The 27,829-nt window shown below is 39.2% G+C and overlaps 1 protein-coding gene and 1 non-coding gene across 2 annotated transcripts; both read right to left on the reverse strand.

Annotated features, from left to right (window-relative positions):
• Positions 1-2,255: 2,255 nt before the first annotated feature.
• On the reverse strand, positions 2,256-27,370 carry Tmf1 (TATA element modulatory factor 1). The gene is made up of 17 exons (XM_052174388.1): positions 27,093-27,370; positions 23,970-25,159; positions 21,422-21,525; positions 20,268-20,394; positions 18,410-18,515; positions 16,829-16,971; positions 16,182-16,348; positions 15,629-15,785; positions 12,250-12,342; positions 11,782-11,938; positions 9,243-9,435; positions 8,383-8,452; positions 8,080-8,172; positions 5,922-6,023; positions 5,516-5,668; positions 4,432-4,557; positions 2,256-3,708 (listed from the first exon to the last, which is right to left on the reverse strand). Exons 1-17 carry the CDS (start codon positions 27,232-27,234, stop codon positions 3,565-3,567), a joined length of 3,267 nt encoding a protein of 1,088 aa, XP_052030348.1. The 5' UTR covers positions 27,235-27,370; the 3' UTR covers positions 2,256-3,564.
• On the reverse strand, positions 10,924-11,054 carry LOC127679514 (small nucleolar RNA SNORA36 family). Its single transcript, XR_007976816.1, has one exon. It is a non-coding gene; the product is annotated as a small nucleolar RNA SNORA36 family (small nucleolar RNA).
• Positions 27,371-27,829: the final 459 nt, after the last annotated feature.

Below are 27,829 nucleotides of genomic sequence, written 5' to 3' on the forward strand. Positions count from 1 at the left end.
TTGCTGCATGTAACTAACACAAAGGAACTACTCAAACAACTTTAAAACATACTCTGTATCTCCTTAGCGGGAGCTACCTTCAAAGATGGAGATAATTAAAAAACCTAGGCTATTCTCAGCAATTGGACAGTTAGTGACAATCCTGGCATTGTATGTCAAGCCAAGTGGAGTGGCTAGGATGAAATAGCTGACACCGTGAGGGAAGAAAGATTCAGGAAGTCATACGGATATTCTGCAGTTCTAAATTTTCTTGCAAGTCTCAACAATCTCTCTTGCATATCCCACCACACAGGTCTGTGTATAAAGGCACACTTCTCTGAATTACGGTAAAATGAAATATATAAGCAGACTTTGAAATCTTTATTTAAATCAGATCCATGCTTATTTACATTACCTTTCATTTGGAATTAAAATATCAATCTGTAGTTTAAATCATACTTTTAGCCCTTTACAAAATATGTAGTTTTTTTTTTAAACTGACCAAGGATAAAAAAACTTGGACAGCTTTTTTGCAATGAGAAATGATCCCTAGAACACACGTCTATACTAAACATTAGTAAAATAAGACATTTTACACCTATTTCTTCTTAATTTGGGTGCTTTCTTTTAAATACTATAAATTGTGTGCATCTAAAACATGTTTTTACTCTGTGTATGGACGTTTTGTCTGCAGCTAGGCCTGTGCACCACTATGTGCCTGGTGTTTGAGAACACCAGAAGAGAGTGCTGGATCCCCTGGGATTGGAGATACATACAAATGGTTGTGAGCTACCACATGGGTGCTGGGAATTGAACCCAGGCCCTTCAGAAGATCAGCAACTGCTCTCTAGACCAAAATCATGTGCTTTTTTAAATAAGCATTCATATAAAACTTTCAAGTACTGAAATAACTGATGGGAAATATACTTCCCAAATATTCTTTACATTTACTTAACTACAAAACCCAAAAATTCTTCTAAGTCAGAACTCATCCACATTTAGAATATTTTGAATTGTAATGCCAATGTATTTGGTACATTCCACATGCTAAATGCTATAGAGTGTTCTCAAGATGCCTAGCAGCAGCAGTGTTCACTCAGCGTCCCAGGGAGGCACAAGGATATGATACCTCCAAACACCTGGGCCTCTTAATTCCAAGTATCTGAGGGTTTTTTTCTCCCCCAAGAATGGAAGCATCTAACTGCAAGCTATTTTATGCATTAGAATATTCTACTAGCATATGGGTAGATAATTTTCAATGATTCATAAGAAAGAAAATTAATTAAAAGAACAACCAATGTTTAATAAGTCTTCTGCCACTTACTGGATTATTTACAAGAAATTTATTCAGTATCGCTTATCAACTTGAAATGTACTGAAAGGTCTAAGTATATTCTAGCCGACACAGAAGCAGTGTGAACATCAGGTATTAATTTAGAGATGAAGCAGATACCAATGGTTGCATGTCATTTTATAAATAAATAAGTTGAAAACATTTTAAGATTTTAAGTGTGCTGATTTTATTAATCTTATTAAGGACCAAGGAAAATATTTAATGTTGTTATTATAACATTTAGAATTTAATACAGGAAATTGTAATTTCAAAATCTTTTCTCTGCCACATTTCCAAATTATTTGTTTAAAACGTACTTTACTTTCCCAAACTACGGAATTGCCCAGAATTTTGAATTCAGGTATCCTGTCTCTTCTAACTCTATATATTTATTGCTATCAGACTTATAATCTTGCCCCTGAATATTAAAACATTTTAAAGCTAGCAAAAAGTTATGAGGATGCTTTCTACCACTAAAATACAGAAACTTAATTTTATGACTGTTACCTTCACCAAAAGAACACTTATTCAGGCTACAGATCTGAGCTCCCACAACAGAAACATAAGAACACAAGAGGAAAACAAGGTCACTTGAATTACACCCTAAAAATTCTCCATTCTGCAAGATGGCTACTCACAGCTGTGCTCTTAAGTATAGCTTAAAATATCACCAATGTAGTTTCTACTTGACCTCCTGCCTTCTCGTGGTGGGAGACAGTTTTGAGACCATCACGGATGCCTGAAACAGTACGAGCTAGCGGCTTCCAGCAAGACAGCCAATGTTGATGCTCACCTTTCCATTAAGGAAGCACTTCTGGCTAACCTTTGGCTTGGTCACTTTGGGGCCATTAAAGAACAAAGGGATTGCCTGAACACAAGCACGTCCATACTATTACAGTAGACACAACAGCTGAGGTGGCTCGGTGATGACACGGGGGTGGGAAGGTCCTGGACACATGGAGGCAAACAGTGAGACTCCAGCAGGCTACTCTGAGCAGCATACACTTCAGCATTTATTAACTCTTTCTGGAATTTCCATGTATTTTTGGATTATTTTTTACCTTAGCTAGAACCACAAGAAGCAAAAAACAGATAAAGAGGGGCCATGATAAAAAGCAATTAAATAATTTTTGTAATAAAATCTATCAAAATATTTTTCAGGTCTAAAACACAACCTAATTAATTTTTAAACAAAGTGACATTTGGAAGAGGTGAAAACTATATTCTAAAGTTATTCTACACTACTCTTTGCTCTTCTTTTGTTTGTTAAAGATTCAAGGAAAAACTGTTAAACTACACAAAATTATAAAATCCCCAATTTAAACACACCCCTATTACTTTTCTGTTTTACTATGGAGTTTGTTTTAAAACATTCATTTTTAATGTTCCAAAATATAATTATAAGAAACTAAACAAGTAATTTTAAAAGAGTAAACTGACTAATTTTAAGAGTAAATTTTATTAATGATTTTATTTTGTTAGATTCATTTAACCATGTAGTAAAATACTTCAAAATTACCTGCTACTGATACTATCACAATTTACTAAAAGCAACATTTCCCACTACTCAATTATGCCTAGTTAATATTGAATATTTATAGCTTTCTTTGGATAAGTAACAAAGAGCATCTAGATTTTGCTCACACTTCATTGTGGAAGATACATGGAATAAATTTTCAAAACAGAAATATTTTTAAGTTTAAATTACTCTTTAAATTTTAGACATGTCAGTGTGACTCCTGCTTTTAAAGGAAAACCTTAGTTTATAATTTAGTAGTCATAGGCTTAATAACCTTTATACTCAAATATTTAAAACATTTTTAAGAAATATGTTGAAGATTTCAGTGTGAAAGATTTCAAAATTTCAATGTTAACATTACTCTGTAAATCTCTCAATATGTACAAACACATACAAATTAGATACAATACAATTAATTATATATCCACAATAATATGAAAACACCAGTCTCCTTTCCTGTGGATAAAGTAATAAATCTCTGTGCTGTTCAAGGCACCAAAAAAAAAAAAGTTTTAAAAAATAAAATTTAAAGAATAGTTTCAAAAATAAAATTCAAATATTACATAAAATAATTTAACTGCAAATATTACTACATACTAGAAAATAATTTTTTAAAAAGTTTTTTACAATCTACAGCAAATCCCAGTTTCTAATTCTGTAAAAGAATTTATTGGAAGTCTTTATTTATATTAAGTGTTTACATTTAGTTTGATGGGAATCCAAACTTCACAAGTTAACTGAGCCTTTGTCTTAGAAGTTCATCTATTTGGGTTTTATACATATTTTTTACATCTTCAAGATCCAGGCGAAGCTCTTCCGCTTCTTCTGCTTTTTCTCCATACATCTGCAGAATAGTGTTGTATCTTTGATCCAAATCCTAAAAAAAGTTTATATTTTTTAATGATCATACAAACATCTACAGTTGTTACAAGTCACTAAAAAAAATATAAACTCATCACTTTTAAAAGTTAAACTCATAGCCAATCTATCTAGGAAGACAGAGCAAAACACACACACAAACACACACCTCACCCACAACACATACAGACACCACACACACACACACACACCTCACCCACAACAGACACCACACACACACACATCACACCCACACACAAACAACACATACAGACACCACACACACAGACATCACTTACATACCCCCCCCCCACACACACTCCAACCATACTTCACCACTAAATGTACAATTCTCTCCAACTAAGATTTTGCCAGTCTCCTTGATGAGATTTTTGTCTTCGTGATTAACTTGGTTTAAGTATTGCTTGGTGTTTATCGCACAGGACAAGTCTGCCCTAACATTCAGTTATATCATAGTGATGTGATGAAACAAACATCAAGTCAAATACTGAAAAGGCATACATAAAATCCTGTTCTTTTGGTTAGAACTAAACATTTTTATCTAAATAGTTTAAACAGCAACACAGGCATCTTTAACATTCTTTACTCAACTACTGACTCCTTAATTTTCAATGAAATTACCAAGTCATCCATACACATTTTAGGTAAAATGTGTAAAAACAGGGAATTTAAGAACTAGATCAAACTATCTTAGACTCATCCCTAAGTGAAGACCACTTACCCGCAGCTGAACTCGAAGCTTGGGTATCTCTTTCACTTTCTCCTCAAGTTCATCGTTCTGATTTGTTAATTTAACTAGTTCCTCGGACATTATGGATCGAGTTTTTTCTAGGTTACTAATTTCTAGCTGAGAAACATAATCATAAAATGGTTTCAATAAAAACATACTTTGTTTAATGCTCTTATTAATATAAAAATAATCAGTGTGTCATTTTTTGAAGACAAACATATCACTATATAATCCTGAAGCAGTGGGAAAAAGGTGGCCCCAACCTTCTTTACAAGTTTATTAACTAGAGAGTTTACTAAGCAAGCAAGAAGGAAGAAAATTCAATGATCTGTTGCAAAAATACAGTCAGATTTTTCTCCAACAATGCACATTTCCATTATCCTAGGTTACAGAAAAGGTCATAGGAATGAGAATATAATGCCGTCCCTCCCAACAGTCTGGGCTTTATCGCGAAAAGCTTTCACTGCTCTTTGAGAATCTAAGCAGCACTCTCAAGCACAGCATCCTGGGAGATCTACATCAATCCATATTAAGCTAGTCATTTTCAGTGTATAAAATTTATCATCATAAACTGAAAACAGCTTTGCTAATCCTCACTCCATAAGCAATACAGCTTCGCCTCTCTGTTGCTTCTTCCATGTGCAGGTCTCTCTCATGTTATTCAGTCCCTGCAGTGGGCAAGTTAGAGAGACTGTTCCTGTGGCATATATGGAAAGAATGAAGCAAGCATGCTATTTCAGGGCTTCCTTTTTCCTTGTTGAGAAGAGACACTGGGAAGGAGGGGTCCTTCCTGATCTTAGATACCCTAAGTCCTCTCTGGGGAAGGCCAGGGCATAGGCTCTCAGCATGTCCTAGGACAGAACAGATAAATCTACCTAATTCTGGCAGTCAGCCAGTTAGGAGAGTCAATCATTTGACTCTAGCTTTATTAGTATGTGTGATACACACTGGGTTTTACATGTCACCAATTCCTGTTATTTTTCAATGTGCTCAAAATCCAGATGAAATGAAGGCTACTACTTATTGGGACCCATTATTTCATTGGCTTCTACAGCATACTAATTTTTTTCAATACCTGTAAATGACTAATTTCTCCTTCCCTCAGCTTTAGCTGAGACTGCAGATTTTCAATAATGCTCGATCCGGCTCCCATCCTTACAGCTTCATAGAGATTGCTTCCACTGGCTGATGTAGACATTGGCCCAAATGAATGGTCATGAGACTCATCCTATTCAGTTACAGAATACACACAGACAATTAACATATAGTATGTTCTATTACCAAGTTCAAAGATCCTGTTTGTTCTTGCTTTGAAATGTCTATTGAGTTTTCTCAAAAGGAGAAAATCATGTGTATTTCTTCACTTCAATTAGCAATACATTCCCCATGAAGGTCATGGTGAGCCAATCTGGTAACTGCATGTTCCCTTCAGCATTATTCAAGGTAAGAACTAAATACCTGTAAGAAACGTAAGCCATTACCTGAGACAGGAAGGATGCTTGCAGCCCTGCAGCATCTACTCCACTTATAGAGCTGGAGCGTGACATGGTGGGAGTGCTAGAAACAGAAAACGGCTTGTGGTCCTTAGAGGGAAAAAAAAACTCTGTAAGACTGAGAAGCACAAAATAAAGCAAGCAAGAACATTTTCTAGAATTAATGAAAACAAAGGCATTACATTGTCCATAACATTATAGATATGATTTCTCAAAGCCACAAGGTCTTACTATTAGGAACTGAGCTGGCAAGATGGTCAGCAGGTAAGAATGTCAAACCTGATCTAACCATGACCCATATAGTAAAGAAGAAATAATTCTAGCCTCTAGCATGTTGTCTTCTGACCCACACAGGATGCATGCACACACATGTACACACACACACACATACACACACACACACACACACACACACAAATATGCATAATAAAAACATTTTAAATTAAAATTTAAAGCCTGGGGGCTTGAGAGATGGCTCAGCAGTTAAGAGCACTGGCTGCATTTCCAGAGGTCCTGAGTTCAATTCCCAGTAACGACATGGTGGCTCACAACCATCTGTAATGGAGTCTCTCTTCTGATATACATGAAAACAGAACACTCATATACATAAAATAAATTTTAAAAAGCCAAAAAAAATTTTTTTTAAAATATTTAAAGCCTGCCTTGCCCCATTTATAACATAATTAGCCAAGGTTTTTGTTTTTTTTTATTAGAACTATTTATCTATTTCTTTATCCATTTATTTGTTTATTTAATTTATTTACATTTCAAGTGTTATCCCCTTACCAGGTTTCCTCTCTCCTGGAAACCCCCTCTCCTAATCCCCCTCCCCCTGCTTCCATGAGGATGTTCCTCCACCCACACACCTACTCCCACCTCCCCACCCTTTGATTCCCCTACAATCGAACATCTATAAAAAGTCTTCATAAGACCAAGGGCCTCTCCTCCCATTGATGCCTGACGAGGCCATCCTCTGCTACATATGCAGCTGGAGACATGTGTACTCCTTGATTGGTGGCTTAGTCCCTGGGAGCTCTGGGGATCTGGTTGGTTGATATTGTTATTCTTCCTATGGGGTTGCAAACCCCTCCAGCTACTTCAGTCCTTTCTCTAACTCCTCCACTGGGGACCCTGTGCTCAGTCCAATGGTTTTTTTAATGGAATCAGAATGCTTTGGTTGAAAAGTCTACAGAAGCTAACTATATCATGCTATATAACATTTCAATTACTCTTAAGGTTGCTAAAATATCTGACTTATTCCTTTTATTTTAATGTGTTAAACCCAAAAAATGGCCAGGCAGTGGTGGTGCACGCCTTAATCCCAACATTTGGTAGACAGAGGCAGCGGCAGGCAAATCTCTCTGGGTTTGAGGCCAGTCTGGTCTACAGAAAGAGTTCCAGGACAGTCAGGACTACAAAGAAAGAACCTAACTTAAAAAACAAAAACAAAAACAAAAACATGTTTTGTGAAAATGACCTTTAGAAGCTAAGGAGGTGGCTTAGTGCATAAGGCATGGAGACCAGAGTTCAGACACCAGAACCCATAGAAAAGCCAGGCAAAAAGGGTGGCTCATTATAATCCCAGCACCCAGGAGGTAGAGATGGGCTCCCTGAGACAAGCTAGCTATTACACTAGCTCTAGGTTTAACAAGAGACTTGCCTCAATAAAACAAAATAGCGAATAACTGAAGACAACCAATATCAAATTAGGGCCTCCACATGCATGTGGACACAGACACACATGTACATATACAAACACACATACACATATTTCACATCCCACATTAATACACATGCAAAAAATAAACAACAACAAAAACCTCACTTATATTTACTAATCAGAAAGATAAACAAGACAATGCATTCTGAAGTTACCTTTGGACCATTTGCTGCATTACTTTCAGTGATACATAACAAAATTCATTTTTAAAAGTATAAAAGTTTCTATAATTCACATCCAATCACAGACCAATTTGAATGTACTTCAATGCGTTCAAACCTGCTCCTGTGGAGTACTGACAATGCTGCCACACTCAGTCCAGTAATTTTAGAAGGGGGAAAACTTAAGACATCAGGACAACCAAGCCACAGACCAACCCACAGTCACCCACAACAGCTTAGCTATACATATTAGCACATTCAGTACCTTTTCTTTTAGTGCTTCTTGAGTGAAAATGGTTTTCTTCCTTTCTTGTTCAACTTTCATTCTTTCCATTTCTAACTGACTGCTCAAAAGCATCTACAGGAGAAAGTACAGCGAGATCATTTTGAGATATTAGCCCATGGCACGAACATGAGTCAACTGCAAAGCTCGGAGTGTCAAGTGCAAGCTGCCCCTTCACCCCTTTAGACAAGGTTCCAGCTCACCCAGCTTAGCTCCGCAGCAATTTGCTGCTGTCCCCATCCATCTCTAAGGCAAGTCCCAGAGGGAGCAAACACTAAGAAATACCTTTTCTTTCCTTGTCTCTTCAAGTGTTCTTACATATTCATCTTTTAAGTTTTCCAACTCAACTTGGTACCTAGTAAACCAGAGGGAATTGAACAAAATAAAAAAAGGTGACAGGACAGACTATTAAAACCTCTCCACTTGTCAAACCCCAGTTACATTGCCAGTAGTCATTTTGTCACCAGCTCAGCATCAGAGACTTTCCAGCTGACTGCTCCAGATCACTGAGACTCAAAAGTTCTACTCCACCGCCATTTTTTTAACCAGTACTCAGAGATTTAAAATGAGACATTTAAACAGTAATTTAAGTACCACCATTTCAAGCTCAAATATGGCAAAAAAAAAAAAAAAAAAAAAAAAGAGAAAGAGAAAGAGAAAGAGGGAGGGGAGGGGAGGGGAGTGGAGGGAAGGGAAGAGGAAGCAGGGGTCAAGGGTAAAAGCATATCCATTATGACTTTATGTAATTTCAGATAGATGATTTTACAGGCCATGGTTTTAGGAGAATCCAAATTCTTATTTAGAAAAAAATGGAAGACTGCATAGCCACCACCCTCTCTTTCCTTCCTTCCCTCCCCAACCCTTTGCTTTGGTTGGTAGCATTAGCCTCTTTTTAAAAAGCTATATTGATAGGACAAATAATTTACCTGGAAAACCACAATATATGTAGAATATAGCATGCAGCCTCACAAGACCTACAGTGGATCCCTCCCTAGCCTGATGACAATGCTGCTAAGGACCCTAACTTTAAAATACTGCAAGGTGTTCAGTTCTCCATGCAATGAAACTAAGACCCAACGAAAATACTTTCCAAAAGTTCTTTACAATGTCAAGAACCACAGAGACTATCATATAAATATACTCACCGACTATTTTCATCCTCTAGTTTTCTTAGTTTATTTTTTTCTGACTCTAACTGGGCCTGAAGTCTACTGTTTTCCTGTCGTAATAACGCATTCTGTGACTCCACTGAAGACATCTGGATTTTGTTGGCCAGGAGTTCTTCTGTAGCTGCACGTTCTCTTTCAACTGCTGCAGCCAACAAGGTCTGTGATTCACCTGATTATAGAGGAAGAAAAATCATACACATACACCAAGGAAAAATCAGATACCAGGTTGGTTCTGACCTCAAATTTCTAGTGACTCAGGTTTCCAGACTAAGACAAGAAGCCAGCATTGCTCAATGCACAAGTTAGCATTCTCTCCTTAGTGTATCTACTTGAAAATACTGTTATTCAGTAACAGAGTAGTGAGTCAACAAATAGCACTGAAGCAGCCAAATATTCACGGACAAAAGTAGACTAATAAAAGACAATGGAGTTTCGCTGGCTGTTTACTTGTATAGCAAGCATGAAGCCATGGTTTCATCCCCAGCACTGCATTAATCAAGGTCCCTGGTATGCATCTATAATCCCATGACTTAGCAAAAGCAGGAGGATTAAGAGTTCAAGGTCATCCTTGGCTACCTAGAAAGTTTGAGGTCAGTTTGGCTATATGAGACCCTGTCTTATTTATTTAGTTGTTTGTTCCTAATATAAAAAAGACAAGCTACAAACCGGAAAAAAAAATGCAAGACACATGTATAGATTTAATACTTAAAATACAGGTAGGCCGGACGGTGGTGGCGCATGCCTGTAATCCCAGCACTCTGGGAGGCAGAGGCAGGTGGATTTCTGAGTTCGAGGCCAGCTTGGTGTACAGAGTGAGCTCCAGGTCAGTCAGGGCTATATAGAGAAACCCTGTCTCAAATAAACAAAAAACAAACAAACAAACAAACAAACAAACAAAAAAGTACAGATAGACCTCTCAGAAGTGAAACTGTAGACAGTTTACTTGAAAAATGAGTAAAATGTAGGCAGTTCACCTTACAGAGTGGGCAAAGCTATGGACAGGCGGTTAGTTCACCCTCAGAGTGGACAAAGCTATGGACAGGCGGTTAGCTCACCCTCAGAGTGGACAAAGCTATGGACAGGCGGTTAGCTCACCCTCAGAGTGGACAAAGCTATGGACAGGCGGTTAGCTCACCCTCAGAGTGGACAAAGCTATGGACAGGCGGTTAGCTCACCCTCAGAGTGGACAAAGCTATGGACAGGCGGTTAGCTCACCCTCAAAGTGGACAAGTGGAAAACAAGCATATGAAACAATGTTCAGCATCAGCTCTCATTAGGGAAAAGAAAGTTAAGATGATGAGATAGAAGAATTTATGAATGATAAATTAAAACTAAACAAAACACAACAAAAACAAAATAAAACTGCTACCAAGGTTGTAAACAAGCTGGATCACTCCCGCACTGTGAAACAGGTCAGCATTTTCTCTAAAATCTAATGTGCACATGGCCCAGCAACTACATATTTGGTCCTTTATCCAGGGACATGAACGTTTTTTACACCCACATTCACTCCTGAACGGACATTTACAGCACCTTTATCTAAATCTGGAACCCGTCCTTCCCCAAGTGAATGGGGACATAAACTACAGAACAGACATTCTAGACTAACAATAAAAGACCACACTACTGAAATGTTTATAACTTTTTAAAATTTTGTTTGTGTAGGCTAGAAGTATATGAATAGAGTAATACTCTCTATTCAGTAATTTCCCTCAGCCAATTTCAATGTCCCAAAGTTTAATTAACAGAACAGGGACACTGCCCTGAACTGAACTCAACACTTTGGAGTAATAACTTCTATGTGCATTTCAGAAAATAACACTGAGACAACAGGATCTGAGCTGGGAGTGCCAGCACTCAGGTAAAAGACAAGTACAGTAGTATATGCCTGTAATCCCACAGCAAGGCAGGTAGACAGGAGGATGCACATGGCTTGCTAGCCAGCCAATCTACCCAAATGAGTCAGCTACAGGTTCAGTGAGACCCTGTCTCAAAAAATAAGGTAGAGAAGCAACCAGTATATTGAAGAAGATACCGGATATCAACCTCTGGCCTCCACATACATGCACATACATATGGGCACATGAAATTTCACACATACTAGTACATACAAACACCCACACAAACACAACAAATGAAATGGCAGGCAGTATGTGGCACACTGTGTAAGAAAAAAAAATGCTTTTAAAAGAATCCTGTAGCCGGGGGGTGGTGGCGCACGCCTGTAATCACAGCACTCTGGGAGGCAGAGGCAGGCGGATTTCTGAGTTCAAGGCCAGCCTGGTCTACAGAGTGAGTTCCAGGTCAGCCAGGGCTATACAGAGAAACCCTGTCTCAAAAAAAACAAACAAACAAACAAAAAAAGAATCCTGAGGTATCCATGAAAAGATGTATCTATACATTAGACACAAACGTCACCCTGAGATAGGGGAATTTCAATGTGATACCACTATTCTACTTCTACAGACAAGACAGAAAGTCTCCTGCATCAAACATAAAATGCTAAAGACGTTACCAAGTCTATCAGAAAGGCTCTTCTCTAGTGTCTCCCACGATGACGTCTGGGATCCCAGAGTGGCTTGTAAATTTTCTATCTGTCGAAGTAACGGTCTTGTTGTTGATGAAACACTTTGACTTAGCTCTTGGTTTCGATTCTCTGCTTCTTGGAGTCTCTGAATCAAAAAATTCTTACTTTATTACCACTGACAGAGGGGAAAAATGCTAAAAACACTCGCAAACCTAAACTTTAGTTAAATTTTGCCAAAAAAAAAATTATTAGCTCTCTTCCTTTCAAAAGGAAACAATACTAAACGTGCAGCAAGCCTATTTCTTTTCAGGGGATTACTTGTGCTTGGCGCACATAAGCTACAAAACTGCGCCCATGGCGGCAATGCTTTCCATCCAGGAATACTAGCCTCCTGAGTGGTCACGTTACTTCAAGAGACACACTTTTGACCGGGGGCTTGGAAGAGCATGACAATACCTGCTGAAGTTCACTGATCTCATGGCGTAAGTAATCCTCTTTTCTGGCAGCTGCTTGCTCTGCCCGCTGCAGTGCTAGCCTGAGGTCCCCCACCTGCAGGATAAACAACACTGTCAGAACACTAGCTGTAACTTCCTGATGACATTTGTGTTGACTTTTTATGTATGACACTTCATGCTTAACAATGGGCATACATTCCATTCCTCAAGCAATGTCAAGACTATAAACATATTCACTACCTAACCAAAAGCAACCCATTATCGAAGAGAAGTATGCAAATATGTATAGTCCTGCCATACAGTAAGAGAGATGAGAGATCAGAACTAGACTGATGAATAAACAAACAAAAAAACAAAACCTAGGTACTAAACTAGGGATGCTGGGACACAGCTGTGAGACCAGTACGAGCATTTCAGTTTCCAGGCCAGCCTAGGCTGTCCAGATAGCTCTGTGCTCAATAGTAGGCCCTATCTAAACAAGAAAAAAAAAAAAACTAAAGAGAGAGCGTGACGCTGTGTGCTTACAGTCACAGCTACTTGGGAGTATGAAACAAGAGCTGACGACTGCTTATTTAACACTATTTCAGTACAAGAACAAGGAACAAGGTGCCACTCACACAGCTACACACTATGTAACTGCCGTACCTTTTTTAGTACTGTTCCATCATATTTAAATAACTAGAAAATGGTACTGGCATCTATCTGGTCATTGCAGTACTGAAGATTAGTCTGTGGAGCATACAGAGTTGCCCTGGGGCATTAGCAAGCCTGGCAACACCAAGGTGAAGGCAGAGCTCTAAACAGTATCAGTACTGTGACTTGTTTTCAAATGATGATTCACAAGCATTAAACATTATAATCAAGGCATAACATATTTATTCATCCAAAATGGAAGATTATCAAGTCTATGGTTATTCCTAGAGGGAGATAATGTTAACAAGTAACACACAAAATTAGCAATCCTTATAAACCAAAGTGGTTTCAAGAATGACAATCCCAGGCTGGAAGGATGGCTCAGTGGTTAAGAAAAGCACTGGCTGCTCTTCCAGAGGTCCTGAGTTCAATCGCCAGCAACCACATGGTGGCTCACAACCATCTATAATGGGATCTGATGTCCTCTTCTGTCATGCAGGCAGACATGCAAGTAAAACAGTTATATATTATATACATAAGTAAATAAATCTTAAAAATAAAAAATTTTTAATAATGACAGTCCCATACCCTATTCCTTACTTCCTCAATTTTTCTTTATTATTCTAATGTATTTTTAGTATAAAAGAATTTTTAAATATTAAAAAAATTGGGTATTCGTGTGTGTGTGTGTGTGTGTGTGTGTGCACGTGCACATGACATGTGTGTACAGGTGCCCAAGGAGGTCAGAAGAGGACACTGAGTTATGTGCAGTGTCCAGGACCTGGAACTGAGTTATGTGCAGTTATTAAGGAGCCATGTGAGATCTGGGAATCAAACCTGGGTTTACAAGAGCAGTAAGTGCTCCTAACTGCTGAGTAATCTCTCTAGCCTTAATTTAAAGTAATAATACTCCGTGTACATGTCTTTTTTTTTTCTTTTTAAAGATTTGTTTATTTCATGTATGTGAGTACACTGTAGCTATCTTCAGACACACCAGAAGAGGCCATCAGATCCCCATTACAGATGGTTTTGAGTCACCATGTGGTTACTGGGTGATTGAACTCAGGACCTCAGGAAGAGCAATCAGAGCTCTTAACTGCTGAGCCATCTCTCCAGCCCATAAGTACTATTCTGTATATACATATTTCCTTATATAAGCTAGCCTCTTGAAAGTGACTGGGTGGCAGAAACACATGGATATGTGAACCACAGCATAATTTCTAACACAAAATATTGAAAGCAATCCAAACCTATCAAAAATATACCTGAAAAGTACATAGCAAAGGGGCATAAAACTAAAACTCTTAAGTTCTACTATTATACAACTAGCAGAATATCCTGGAGATGGCTCAACCATTAAAGGCTACATGCAAACTATAAGACTAGTCTAGTAGGAACCTAAAGCAAGTTGTAAAGCAGCGATCTTTCCTGTACGGAGAGCACGGGAACGCAAGTGTGGCTGAGTGGCTCTCTCAGAAGGCAGACACCTGGAGCCCTGCATGTATGACAGAAACACTGAAAAGCTAAGGCCAACCCTGAGAAAGTAGTGATGCTTAGACCACGAGGAGAGTCAGGGAGGGGAGACGTTAGAAGCCAAGCTTTCATCACTAAGTCATTTATCCACCAAATAAGTGAAACAAAACCAAACATTAATTGAGGCTGCTGAGAATAGTTTTGCAAGTTTTGAACAGTGCTTGGAAAATTAGATGTCTATATACATAAGACCTACTGTGCAATGAAGCTGTAGTTCAGTAGGGCAACACTTCCCTAGTACAAAAAGGCCCTAGGTTAGACCCTCTGAACTAAAGAAATCAAACAAAACAAAGTGCAATAAAGATTTACAGCAGCATTATTAATGTTAGCTAAATGATTTATCTCAAATGTTCAATATATACAATATTATATTTATACAAATAATAATTTTTTTTGAGACAGGGTTTCTCTGTGTAGCTCTGGCTGTCCTGGAACTCGTTCTGTAGACCAGGCTGGTCTCAAACTCAAATACTCAGCTTCCTCTGACTCCCAAGTTCTGAGAGTAAAGGTATGCATCTGACAATAGTTGACAATTTTGTAACCACAGTATGCCAAACTTTTTTCTTCCTTCATTAGGTTCATGAACTGCCAGAAACGTTACAAATATGTTCAAGAGTCAATAATATAATACAGTCTCTTGAAACTGTATGGTTTTTTTATACAGATTTATTTGTTATTATATCTAATTATATATAAGTACACCGTAGCTGTCTTCAGACACACCAGAAGAGGGCATCAGATCTAATTACAGATGGTTGTGAGCCACCATGTGGTTGCTGGGATTTGAACTCAGGACCTCAGAAAAAGAAGTCAGTGTTCCTAACTGCTGAGCCATCTCTCCAGCCCAAAACTGTATGTTTTAGTTATATGAACATATATTACTCTGGCAACAGGATACCTAGTTTCATAAAGCATTCTTTCCTCTGACAGTGAGCGTGCAGCTCTATCACTGAACATCTCACAACACCACATACTCATAAACATGTATGAGACCCACAGAAAGACAAGCAATAGCAGCACGGTGTGTGCATCACACTAAAGACACTTTAAAACACGTGAGTTTGTACAACTCGTACTCTAAAAATGCCAGTAACATAGTCATAGGAGTCTCCTAGATGTACCTCATATAAGAACAGACTCACATTTGTTAGTAAACTATTCACTTTGCAGAAATATGCAAATACAAAGAATTTAACTTTAACCACCATGCCTACCTGAAGCGCTAATGCCTCTTGCTGCAGACGGGCTTCTTCCTGGGCCTTCTCCAGTGCCCCAGAAAGTTCTTCTTTAGCCTTCATCTCACGCCTCAGAGCAGCTTCCTGTACCTCACTGTCCTTAGCAGCATTGGCTTTGTGCAGATCAGTAAGTTCTCTTTAAAAAAGTAGATACTTTTTATTTATTAACAGAATGCAAATGCAAACACATACCTAAACTAATGCAATTTCTATGTAACACAGAAATCTCAAAATAACAGCAAGCACACCTGTACAATAACTCTAGTCATTATAAGGATCTTATAATTGGACTCGCTTTGTCTAATAACAAGTGGCACTCAGAAAAATCTGTAAGCATGGCTAGTACCCAGATGATAGATTGCTCAGTATTTAAAAGGAACACTCTTTGCTGTCCTCCTCAGGCATGTGGTACAGAGATATGCATGCAGGTAAAATACCAATGCACATAAAAAAAGAAAAAAAAGAAAAAAGAAAACGGACTTGTCACCCTCCCCATGTGACACCAGAGTCTACCGCACTGCACACTGCATACCTGTATGCGCTGTCTAGGGCCGCCTGAGTGCTTCGGCTCTTCTCTTCAAGCTCATCCATGTCTACCTGAAGTCGGCCAAGATCTTTCTCCTGGCGTTCTACCACCGAATTTAGTTTTTTAATATTTTCTCTATGATGTTTCTCAACCTCCTCTTTGCCATCAAGGACCTATGTTATCATAACAGATAACAACACTTTTCAATAAATGATGCCATGGTACATAACGAATTCCAGGAAATCTCTTAACACTGGTTATAGCTTGAATAGAAAATGTGGCTCACTGGAGTTGGGAGAAGGGGCCTTCAGGGTTCGCCCAGCCCTGCTTCTCTACTTCCTGGATAGTACCAAGTAACAAACACTTGCCACACACTTGGGCTGCCACCACATACCAAGCCTCTGTCACACCTTCCCCACTGTGATGGAATCTCATACTCTGGAACCTTGAGTCAAAGAAAATATCCTCGTCAAGCTGTTTATGCCAAGTGTTTGATCACAGTTTGGTCACACAAGACAACATTAGCTGTTCACTTAACTAGAACCCTTCTCTTGCCCGACACCCCATTAGAACATTCTGAGTACCGCACACACCATGGCCAGTTACAGGAAGTCAGATCCATGCACGTGCAAAGAACAAGGACTGCTGGTCACCTGTCTTAGATGTTGTAACTCCTCTTCCAGCTCCTTAGCCTTTCTGTTCAGCTTTGCAATAACATTTTCATTGTCTTTATCTTTAGCTCTTAATTTCTTAATGATGTTGGAATTATGCAGCTGCTGCTTTGAGAGTTTTTCTCCTGGTAATTGTAAAAAAATAAAAACCAACAACAACAAAATAGTGAGTGTCTAAGAACCTGCACGGAAAGCTTTATCTAACCAGTAGCAAACAGTGACTTTTTAAGACCATAAAAACTTTAAACTCCAGTGTTAAAACTCATTTGAACAGGAATTATCAATAAATATTAAAATTATTACATGGCAGGATTCTAGGTAACAAGATCCTAACAGTCTTCATTTGATCTTTAGCCTCAAACTCAGGATCTTCCTACTACCCACAGCCTCCCAAATGCTAGGATTACAGGTGTGCTCCAACATATCCAGCTCATAGGTATATTTTAGAATTCCCTATGTGCTTATATTCTCTGCTTATAAACATAGGTTCCTAAAAGACAGGGAAGTATATCATATCTAGCATTGTACTGAATACTACACAATATATTCATGTTTAAAGGAATTCTTATGTAAGTGAAAAAAAAAAGTTGGGTAAAGTTAACTTCAAATTAAATGATTGCTTCCAACTGTCCTCAAGTTCTATACCTACTCTAAAACATATTTATATTCAATGACTTAAGAAATGTTTACCCCACATTTGTAATGTGAACATTATAAAAGTAAAAGATCTAACATTAACAATCATTAAAATAACTCAATATCGCCATGAACTTTATACTGTCATAAGAATATACAAAACATTAAATACTACAGTGACACATAAGAAGGCTGCACGTGAAATATACAATCTTAACTATGCTTGAAGATGCAAAGATACACTGAAGAAAAACTAGACCTCCAAGATTTAAAAAGAAAAATAAAAGCCAAAATACAAATATAGTAAAAGTAGTCATCAACTGTTAGAATTTCATGTTCTCAGACCAGGAACTCGCAGCCCTCACAGACCCACACCACAGCCTTCAGATGCCTTTGTTTAGTGATGGGCTCTTTTATGGCACGTTACAAACTTGTAAAGAGCAGCACAAATTTCTACCCAGTTTTTGGAAACTTTAAACAAAAAAATTTTCCCAGAGCAAAAAGCTACATAGAATATTTTTCTTTCACAACATCGCACCCCATTCTCCACAAAATGTGGAGACCACGGTTCTGTGGTGTATGTCCACCTCCTGGCTTTCGTTCTCAGTCTCCTCTCCCCTCCTCTCCCCTCCTCTCCTCCCCCTCCCCTCCTCTCCATCCCACTTTCTCCTTCTCCATCCCACTTTTCTCTCTTCTTTTCCTTCTTTATTTTCCTTTTGTGTATGTGGGGGTGGGAGCTGCTGTTGTGTTAATCAAGTTTATCTTCACCCCCTGGGCTCAACAGATCCTCCGGCTTCAGTGTTGCAGGACTACAGGTGTATACAACAATACCCAGCTCAGTATTTATTAGGAAGCATGTTCCACCTATTATATACTAAGTATTTTTCCTTTTCTTAGATTACTTTTAATAATCAACAAAATACCCACCTTCTTCCATTAAACCTTGAATCTGTTCATCTTTTTCCTTCAAAATGTCTGCAGTTTGACTACTATTTAATCTAGTGGCAAGTTCTTCCTTTATGGTTTTCATTTCCTAATTTAAAAAAGCTGTGGTTAATATAAAGAATTATTTTTCATCCTAGGTATCTTTTTCCAGCCTTCCCCCATTTGAAGGAGCCACCCACCCACAATCTCGTTCCAATATTAAAGCCTATCAGTTTAGTCAACCCACTTGCAGAGTTAATACAAGTAAACAGCTGTGAATACCACATAAGTCTACACTCATCATTTCTATAAGCAAGTTTTAATATGGAAATAAGAGTGAAAATAACTTCCTACACTGTCGTCCTTCAGTATCTCTACACGTGTAATCTGTAGGTTAGGCTTTGCTTTTAGAACAAGACAGCAATATAAGACAGGAAGAGGTTTGTTGGTTAAGCGTCTCAAGTTATTGCCAGTGTCTAAAATGAGCTAACTAATGAAAGCAACCAAGCATAAAACTTCATGTAAGAGTTCATACAGAAAAACAATAAATTTCCATTAACCAAGTATATAGTTATTATTGTTACATACTTTAAAGTACCAATAACAATGGCAACCAAATTACCATTAGTCAAAAAGTAGGAAAATGGCTTGGCAGTTGAAAGCACTTGCCATTGAGGTACGAGATCCACATGGTAGAAAGAGAAAACCATCGACTGTGAACTCCCCTATGAGGGCTACGGTGTGACAAGTGGGTGCACATGCACATGCCCATAAGCATGCACACGTACAGATGCCCACACAGAGAAATTAAAATGTAAGAGATTACTAATAAAGTGGGAAAGCAGCCTAATCTCAGAAAGTTAAATGCAAAGAGCAAGTTATTAATAAAAGCTAGGACTCACATGATAGATAATTTAGAGCCACAGTTTTTAACAACAGTATGTAAGTGCTCCTGACTGGGAGCACACCAATAGCTCCCTAAGAGGCATGGCCGTGCTCCCAAAAGGTATATGGCAGTCCCTGCAACTAAGCAGGGAAGACATGACTGCAGTGACATGCAGAGGCTGAGGGTGCTGCGAAGAACCTAGCAGCAGAGTAGAGGAGTCTCCATAACAGAATTAGCCTCCTAAATGCCAACAGTATCAAAGATGAGGAATGTCAGCACAAGTCAGTACTACATTAGCCCCTATAAACTACACTTTTCATTTAGACTTAAAGAAGTACATGTTTGAAGTGGTAGAGAAATAATCCAGGGGCATAATGAGTACTTTTAAAACTGTACATAGTACCACTTAGGTTTAAGTGTTGCTTATTCTGATGCAATTATCATTTTTGGTTACCTTAATGGTCTTTGCAAGGATTCATATATAAATTACATAAATACCTGTTTTGGAAAAAGCGTATGTATGCATGTGCACATGTGGAGGATACAGCAGCCTTCAGGGAACTTCTCTGATTACTGCTCCACATTATTTTTTTTGAGACATGGTCTGAACATAGAGTTCACCAATTTGGCCAGGCTGGCTGGCTGAAGAGCTTTTAAAGCATCCACCTGTCTCTGAGCCACCCCCCCCCCCCCAGCGTGGGGGTTACTGACACCTGCCATTATGCCTGGCTTTAACATGGGTTCTGGAGATCCCAAACTCTAGTCCTCATGTTTGCCCAATGGGTGCTTCAAAGCCTGCTGAACCAACTCTTCAGTCTCTAGATTTCCTTAAAGTATCAAAATCTACCAATTTTAATATACCAAAAATCTACAATATACCTGTTAATATGCTACATACATTTTTAACATTTACTTTTTTCTAATACCCAAATGTGAGTTCATTCATGGAACTCTACAGTGTTTAATTTCAATTACCTTCTTAGCGGCATCTCTCTCTTTGCAGGCTAGTTGAACTTTCTTTTCTGCTTCTGCAATTCTCTGGGTAAATTCATCTTTCAGGGAAGAAATGCTACTACTTTCTTCTTTTACTCTGAACATTTCACTAGATTCAAAATATATGAGAATGAAGATAATGTTTAACAGTCTAAAGGAAATGAGGTCAGTTTCCAGAATGCAGACAGCATTTTTTTCCAATATACACCATATTAAAATAGAACTGGGTGAAGTCGAGTAACTTTTATTCTGCTCTGTTTGTAAGACAAGGTCCTACAATACAAAGCAAGTGTCCTCCTCCTCCTCCTGTTTCTTCACTGGGATTTAGGATGGCATGTATGCCATCATGCCTGGCCAGTTACTTAATCAAAGAAAAATGATTTGCAAAATTAACTTCATAGATTTATTAGTGTTGCTCAGGGCTGAACCCAGGCAAGGCTGTGCATTTTAGGGACGTTCGACCACAAACCCATATCCTCAACCCTACTAAACTAATTTTAAGAAACCTCAAATAAAACCCAGTGGTGAAAATGTCACCAATATTAGATGTGCAAATATAAGACAAAAATAAATGTTTCAATTCTAAATCTTTCATGTCACACTTCCTCAATCATCTCAAAGTAAACCAATTCAGTGTTAACTATAGGACTTCAATTTTCACTAAACACATTTTAAATCTCTAATACTAAAAGAATAAGAAGATATATGTGTATATATATATATATATATATATAATAAACACATATGAATGTATTTTTATAAAACATTGAAAATGTCAAAGATAATATGGTAAAGATAATTTGAGAAAAACAACAAACTTTAAATATGTTGATAATTGAAACACTATATAACTTTTAATGACTATAAACAAGTTCAACTGCAAACCACTTTGTAAAGATTTATTTATTGAGTTTTTATACACATGCATATACATATACTACATCCAAGCCTGGTAGGTACCCTTGGAGTTATGTGGGTGCTGGGACCCAAACACAGGTCCTCTGCAAAAGCAGCAAGTGTTCTTACCACTAAGCCACCTCTCAGGTCCAAATTGTGAAACGCTTCAATTTTAAAGCATCCAACTACAATGGCCTATATGTACTTTTTGATATCACTCATGTGCGCTGAATACTTACTCCTTCAGGTTATCATAAGCTTCCTCTAGAAGTGCCTTTTCTTTACTAAGGGACAATAATTGAGTCTCCCTCTTTTCTAGCTTCTCATTCAGAAATTCAACAGTCTGGAAAAAGAGAACAAACACAACCCAATCATTTGTGATGCGGAAAAAGCTGTAAGAGTAAGCTGTTCACAACTCAAAACTAATGCTGAGGACACGGGAGACACAGACAAACTCTAACCAATGGCTAGGAGAGCACAAACCAGAGCAAGCACATAACTGTGACTGCACATGACTGCACGCTGATGAATGAGTTTGGGAGAACAATTAGGCAGAATCTGCCTACATTTAAAGTAGTTTGTTTCTTTTTATTCTTTTTGTGTTTTTTTTTTTTTTTTGAATTTGTTTTTTTTCTGAGACAGGGTTTCTCTGTATAGCCTTGGCTGTCCTGGAACTCACTCTGTAGACCAGGCTGGCCTTGAACTCAGAAATCCGCCTACCTCTGCGTACCAGAGTGCTGGGATTACAGGTGTGCACCACTACCGCCTGGCTGACAGTTTGTTTCTAACAGAAAAAAATCTACTTTATTTGTATAGCCACTAAGGAAGGAATATTAAAAAACAAAAGGTCAAGTAAGGGTTCCAAACTTCTTGTAATGTTTCACATCTTAATTTAGTTGCAGCTAGATATCCTACTATATTCTTATTATCCTTTAACCCAAATGTAATTCTTTTTACTATTATCCACTATACTTGAAAATAAAAGTTGAAAAAAAAAATCTTAAGCATGTAATTTGAATTTTCCAGTATGTGTCCACACAAAACTAACGGAAGTAATTCTCTGAATATCTCATGTCTAAGTCTTGCTAAAGCAGTGGTAAACTTATCTGTAAAGGGAGAGAGGGTGCCTTTCCAGCTTCAAAAGAGTCTTTGTCTTGAGTCAGGACAGACTAACAACCTCTTGCCTTCCTAGAGTCTGAAAACATGAACAATAACTAGTGGTGCCTTCGGGGAGTCAAACCACCAGCATATATCTACAGTTGCTGCTGCTCACTCAAAAGTACAGCATGACATTTTGTTCCTGAATAATACTAAACCCAGGGAATAGAACCTGCTGCCTTCACAAGTGAGCATTCACAGTTCATTTCTCCACGTTATACACACATTTCAGACGTCTATTAAAGATGCTCGCTCCTATTTAATGTCCAAGACTCAGGAAAAACCAAAGCTGTGCTCTAACATTAAAGAATCAATACCATTTTCTCTTGTATGGATTTGGGGAGAAGTCACTGGTCACTTCCAGGATTTACTTTTGCTCCTTGGGCACTTCATTTTCTCATTCATATAAGACAGCTATTAAAAACATATAGCAAAATTGGTACAACCACTCTGGAAATCAGTCTGGCGGTTCCTCCGAAAACTGGGCACCTCACTTCCAGAAGATCCTGCTATACCACTCCTGGGCATATACCCAGAGGATTCCCCACCATGTAATAAGGATACATGCTCTACTATGTTCATAGCAGCCCTACTTATAATTGCCAGATGCTGGAAAGAACCCAGGTATCCCTCAACAGAAGAGTGGATGCAAAAAATGTGGTATATCTACACAATGGAGTACTATTCAGCCATTAGAAACAATGAATTCATGAAATTCTTAGGCAAATGGATGGAGCTAGAGAACATCATACTAAGTGAGGTAACCCAGACTCAAAAGGTGAATCATGGTATGCACTCACTAATAAGTGGATATTAACCTAGAAAACTGGAATACCCAAAACATAATCCACACATCAAATGAGGTACAAGAAGAAAGGAGGAGTGGCCCCTTGTTCTAGAAAGACTCAGTGAGGTAGTATTCAGCAAAACCAGAACGGGGAAGTGGGAAGGGGTGGGTGGGAGAACAGGGGGAGAGAAGGGGGCTTACGGGACTTTCGGGGAGTGGGGGGCTAGAAAAGGGGAAATCATTTGAAATGTAAATAAAAAATATATCGAATAAAAAAAAAACATAGAGCAAAAGTAATGTAAAGAAAAACCAAGCCAAAACGCTGTAAAAAGTATACTTGTTATATCGATGAAACATCAACATTAGAATATTAATCGCAGGAAAGCATCAACAGTATTCATATAAAACCAAGAAGATAAAATCTAAAATTTCCCATAGAATATACATGCAAAACACTTTGATATAAAAGTAATAACATTCAGACTGATATTCCACGTGTATCTTCAAGAGAATACACTGTGACATAAACAGTCCTTTGCAAACTGTTAGAAGGATGAACAGAGCATGAAAGAATGTTAAAGTGATAAGAATGCAACAATAAAGATAGAAAATGGAAACATTAAGCTTTTATATAATATCTACTTAGTCTAACATAGTTGCTTTGCAAGAATTTCAAATAATTTAACATAATTATTCATTTTAAGGTTTAAAATTATTCATTTTAAGGTCCTTAACTGTTTAAATGATCAAACATCTACTTTTTCAAATCACCACACATCCACAAAAATATCTATCTGCAACTCTGAAACATACCCCAAAGCCCTCTTCTACTTTGTAGTTACCTTGCAAACATCTTCTTTCTCTGGTGCTTTTGGCTGGTTTTCAACAGCTTCACACTGCTCAGTGGCTGGTTCAGAGGCAGGGTGCCCGCCACTTGACAGTGTAGGAGAAGACAATGTATCCGGCTGTTCACAGTTAACTGGAGTAGCACTTCGGCCACTTTCCTCTAATTCTGCTTCCTCAGAAGGTGCAATTAATGTCTCGTTTCCTTCCTCTTCTTCGGCATTCTCTTCAGTAGATTCTACTACTTTAGTCTTTGGGGCTGAAGGGCTCACTACTATAGGTACTAAAGCATAGCCTTTGCCTGGCAGTTCATCATCCGAGTTGATTTCACTTACGCTCCGGCTATCTAGAGACTGCACACTAAATGAGTCTATTCTTTCAAAAGCGTCCGATGAGCAGCAACTCTCATTGAGCTTTTGGAAGTCATCTAAGCGGCTATACTCAGGACAAGCAGATGCAGAGAGGAGCTGAAATGACGTCTGCATGAGGTGAAGACTTGACTTTGCATCCGAAGTCTCTTGCCTTGAACTAGCTGAGCTCTCACTTATTACACTTTCATGATCTAAAACTTCAATGTCACTAGTGGTGGAAGTGCCCGACGAGAAGGAGCTAACAGGAGGAGAAGGTGTGTTGCTCTGTCTGTCTTCGTGTTTTTGTTCTTTAGTTTCCAGAGCCACATCCTTGGTTTCTGACTGAGTGGATGTGGTAGATACATCTTCTGTTGTGCTTACATTAACTACATTTTCAGACACCTTCAATCTCACAGTGGGCACCTTCACGTCAGACTCTTCACCAGTAGCTTCTTCATGCTTGCCTTCAGGTACAGATGAGGGAGTGCCTACGGCTGGAGTTTCTCCTGAAACACACACAGAGTCTCTCACTTCAGACTCAGCTGTCTCAGAAGTTCTGGACTGGCCAGGACATGATGACTCTTGTAAACTGCTTTTCACTTCTTCTTCTGGCCGCTGTGATTTAGCTGGAGGTTTTGATACCACTGGACTCTTCTGAATGGTCTGGACATCCGATGGAGAAAGAAAGGCACTGAAGAAACTCTCAGATTCATCTACTACAGTCCTTCGAACTGGCTTTGTAATTGCTTGAGAGGCTGTGGGTGGACTCTGAGGTTCAGTGCTTGAGTTCAATCCCCAGGTTGAAGTATCCCATCCTCCACTCACAGGGGGACTTATTCCTTAGACAAAAATAAATTCGTTCATTAAATAAAGAATATTAGCATTAATATTTCAATCATCATCAGATGTATCAACTGCGAGAAAAGAGTTTATAAAATGCACCCTGTAACTTGGAAAGGTTAGACTCTTTCCTTACAGCATCGTTAAGTTTCCAGGGTAACTTTGGGTGTAAAAGAACCTAAGTGGTTCTAACGAGCAAGTACAGGACCAGACTTGGCTTTGCCTAGCCAAAGCAAGTATGCCATCCCCTCCGAAGACATGCTTAAAGCAAAAATAAAGGCTGTGTAGCCAGTGTGAATCCCAGATACATGGCTCAGCTCACAAAAACAGTCCAAATCCTCACTAACAGGCACATGTAGTAACAGCACTATCTAGCCACACAATCATTTAATTCTTATAACATTAAAATAATAAAACTTAATTATAAGCTAAACAGACAGCAACACTTAAAACTTAACCTGAGATAGTAAAGACAGTCTTTTTCAAAAATCATAATTAAACTGATGTGAACAGTGAGTTCTAGTGAATAAATTCACTTTTATGTACTTAATCACCAGTCTGCAAGTTTCTCTCTCTTAAAACGCAACGTATGTTTTCCACATTTTTTTAAGATAGCAAAATCACCAAAACTCTCCATTTAAAAGCTGGTGGAAAGGGCACACAATAACGTGGAGGAGGAGGAGGAGGACGATGACGACGACGAAGACAAAGACGAAGAAGAAAGAAGCACTTTAAAATCTGCCCTTTAATAGGACCCCACAGCTATGAAGAATGAAAAGTGTTGGGGAAACTGAACTGGGGGCAGAGTTTTACATTTATTTGTTCAGTGTGTGAAACCAAAAAACAAAGCTTAAGGCAAGATTAAGTCTTCAAGGTAGTTAGTTAGCATCCTCATGGATACCAGGGTTTAAGTTTGCCTCTTGAAAAAGGTGGTACGAAATTATAGTAACCACATATCCACTTAAACTATCCCCATTCTTCAGACCCATGTCATTTTGTAATCTGAAACACAACAGGTGATCAATGAAAATAGCATTCAAGAAAGCATATTCCATTCCAGACAACCTGCCCTTAAAAATAAATTATACAGCACTATTCATGTCTCAGGTTCCGTGCGGGGCGGGAGATAATGAGTATCTTTATATTTGAAACTTACTGGACTTCAAGTTTAGTAATTCCAACTCTGGGCACCATCCACAAAATGGTGAGCTACTCAACAGCTAGGTAACACATGGAATGAAATAAGATCACGATATATCTACAATCACACATAAACTACGATAGCAATGATTCAACTTAGGTCCCGAGTTTTCAACAATGTACACCTAAAACCAGAAACCAGAGAATGGTTAACTACTCTTTTCATCCAAAGGTTTGCACTGTGTCCGTTGCTACACACGTAAAAAATGCTCAAGATTCCCTCAGACAAGTAACCGAAAACCCTGGAAAGAGTCATTTCAGCCAGTCTGAAAGACTGGTGCTGCAAAGAGTGCTACAGTTGGGAACTCTTGGAGCACAAATTGGTACTATTTGGTACTCTTGGTACTATGCCCAGTACCGACTGTGCCTCACCTGGAGAAAGTTACTTAGGTATTCTGAGTTTCGGCTAGCTCTTCTGTAGAACACGGGTACTACCATCCCTAACTCGGGTTGTTTTGAAAACGAGGAAGCTTTTGGAAAAATCTTTGTGTTCATTCAACGCTACCCGTAGGGCTCCCTGACTGGGGATTTAGACAGTTCTGACTTAGGACGCAAAGGCGGAAGACGCGTAGCAATTAGGGATGGGGCTGTGCTCCGGGATCTGCAGGAAGGGCTTGAGGCCGGGACCAGAGCTCGGGCTGACACTTGAGGTCAACAGGACCCGCACCGGGCCGAGGCATGCGAGACTGGGGTCCGACGGCAGGCAGGCTCGACTCCCCGGGACCCGCTTACCCGGCTCGCCGTACGGGATGGCCTCGGCCCAGGCACTCGGCTCCTCCTCCTGGATGTCCAGGACCCTGTCGATGGACTTCTGGGCCTGGGACAGGGCCTGCTTGGCGAAGCTGGACAACTGCGAGGCATTGAACCAGCTCATGGCCCGTCCTCAGCGCCGGCTCCAGCCGGCTCCGGCGGCCTCAGCGGTGGCCCGGGCCCACCGCCTCCCGCGGCCCCGCGGTGCTCAGAGCCTTCCGCACAGCTGAGCCGGGCCCCTCTGCGCATGCGCCGCCCATCCACGTACACAACCACCAGATCCGGGAGCCGAGTAACGCCCAGACGGAAGGACGGAGGCGGGAGCGTGAAGCCACTTCCGGAAGGGAAGGGAAGCCCTTAGTTACCCTTCTCAGGGATGATCTCAGCGTAAGGATGCGGTCAGCGACTGGGACTTGACCTCCGGGAGCGACCTATGCGTGCCCCGCTGTAAACCCGGCGTCTAGGCCTCATATTTATTTCTCTTGGTACTCAAAAAGTAGTTGACCAGTTCTCGCCTGGCCTGGACATCTTTGCCTGACTTTATGGACTCCGTGCCCAGGTCCTGGAACATTTACAGAACCTTCCTCACAACCGAGTTCAGTCATCCGAATGGCTTTCATCAGCACATTCTTAGGTTAGGAAGTGGGGCTTTTAGGAACTTACTGGGTCACGAGATGACGGTGACACCCATGGAAAAGAGATGAATACCCTATTAAAAG

This window comes from Apodemus sylvaticus, chromosome 2, assembly GCF_947179515.1.
Source record: "Apodemus sylvaticus chromosome 2, mApoSyl1.1, whole genome shotgun sequence".
NCBI lineage: Eukaryota > Metazoa > Chordata > Mammalia > Rodentia > Muridae > Apodemus > Apodemus sylvaticus.

Bases quoted from the DNA above. Each gene is read 5' to 3' on its own strand.
- Tmf1 (XM_052174388.1), bottom strand. From the start codon at position 27,234: ATGAGCTGGTTCAATGCCTCGCAGTTGTCCAGCTTCGCCAAGCAGGCC. The intron at 21,526-23,969 runs GTAACTACAAAG...CTCTTTTTCCAG, and splicing joins AGAAAGAAGATGTTTGCAAG to ACTGTTGAATTTCTGAATGA. The intron at 8,173-8,382 runs GTATTTCTTAGT...TTTCTCCTGTAG, and splicing joins AAGAGACAAGGAAAGAAAAG to ATGCTTTTGAGCAGTCAGTT.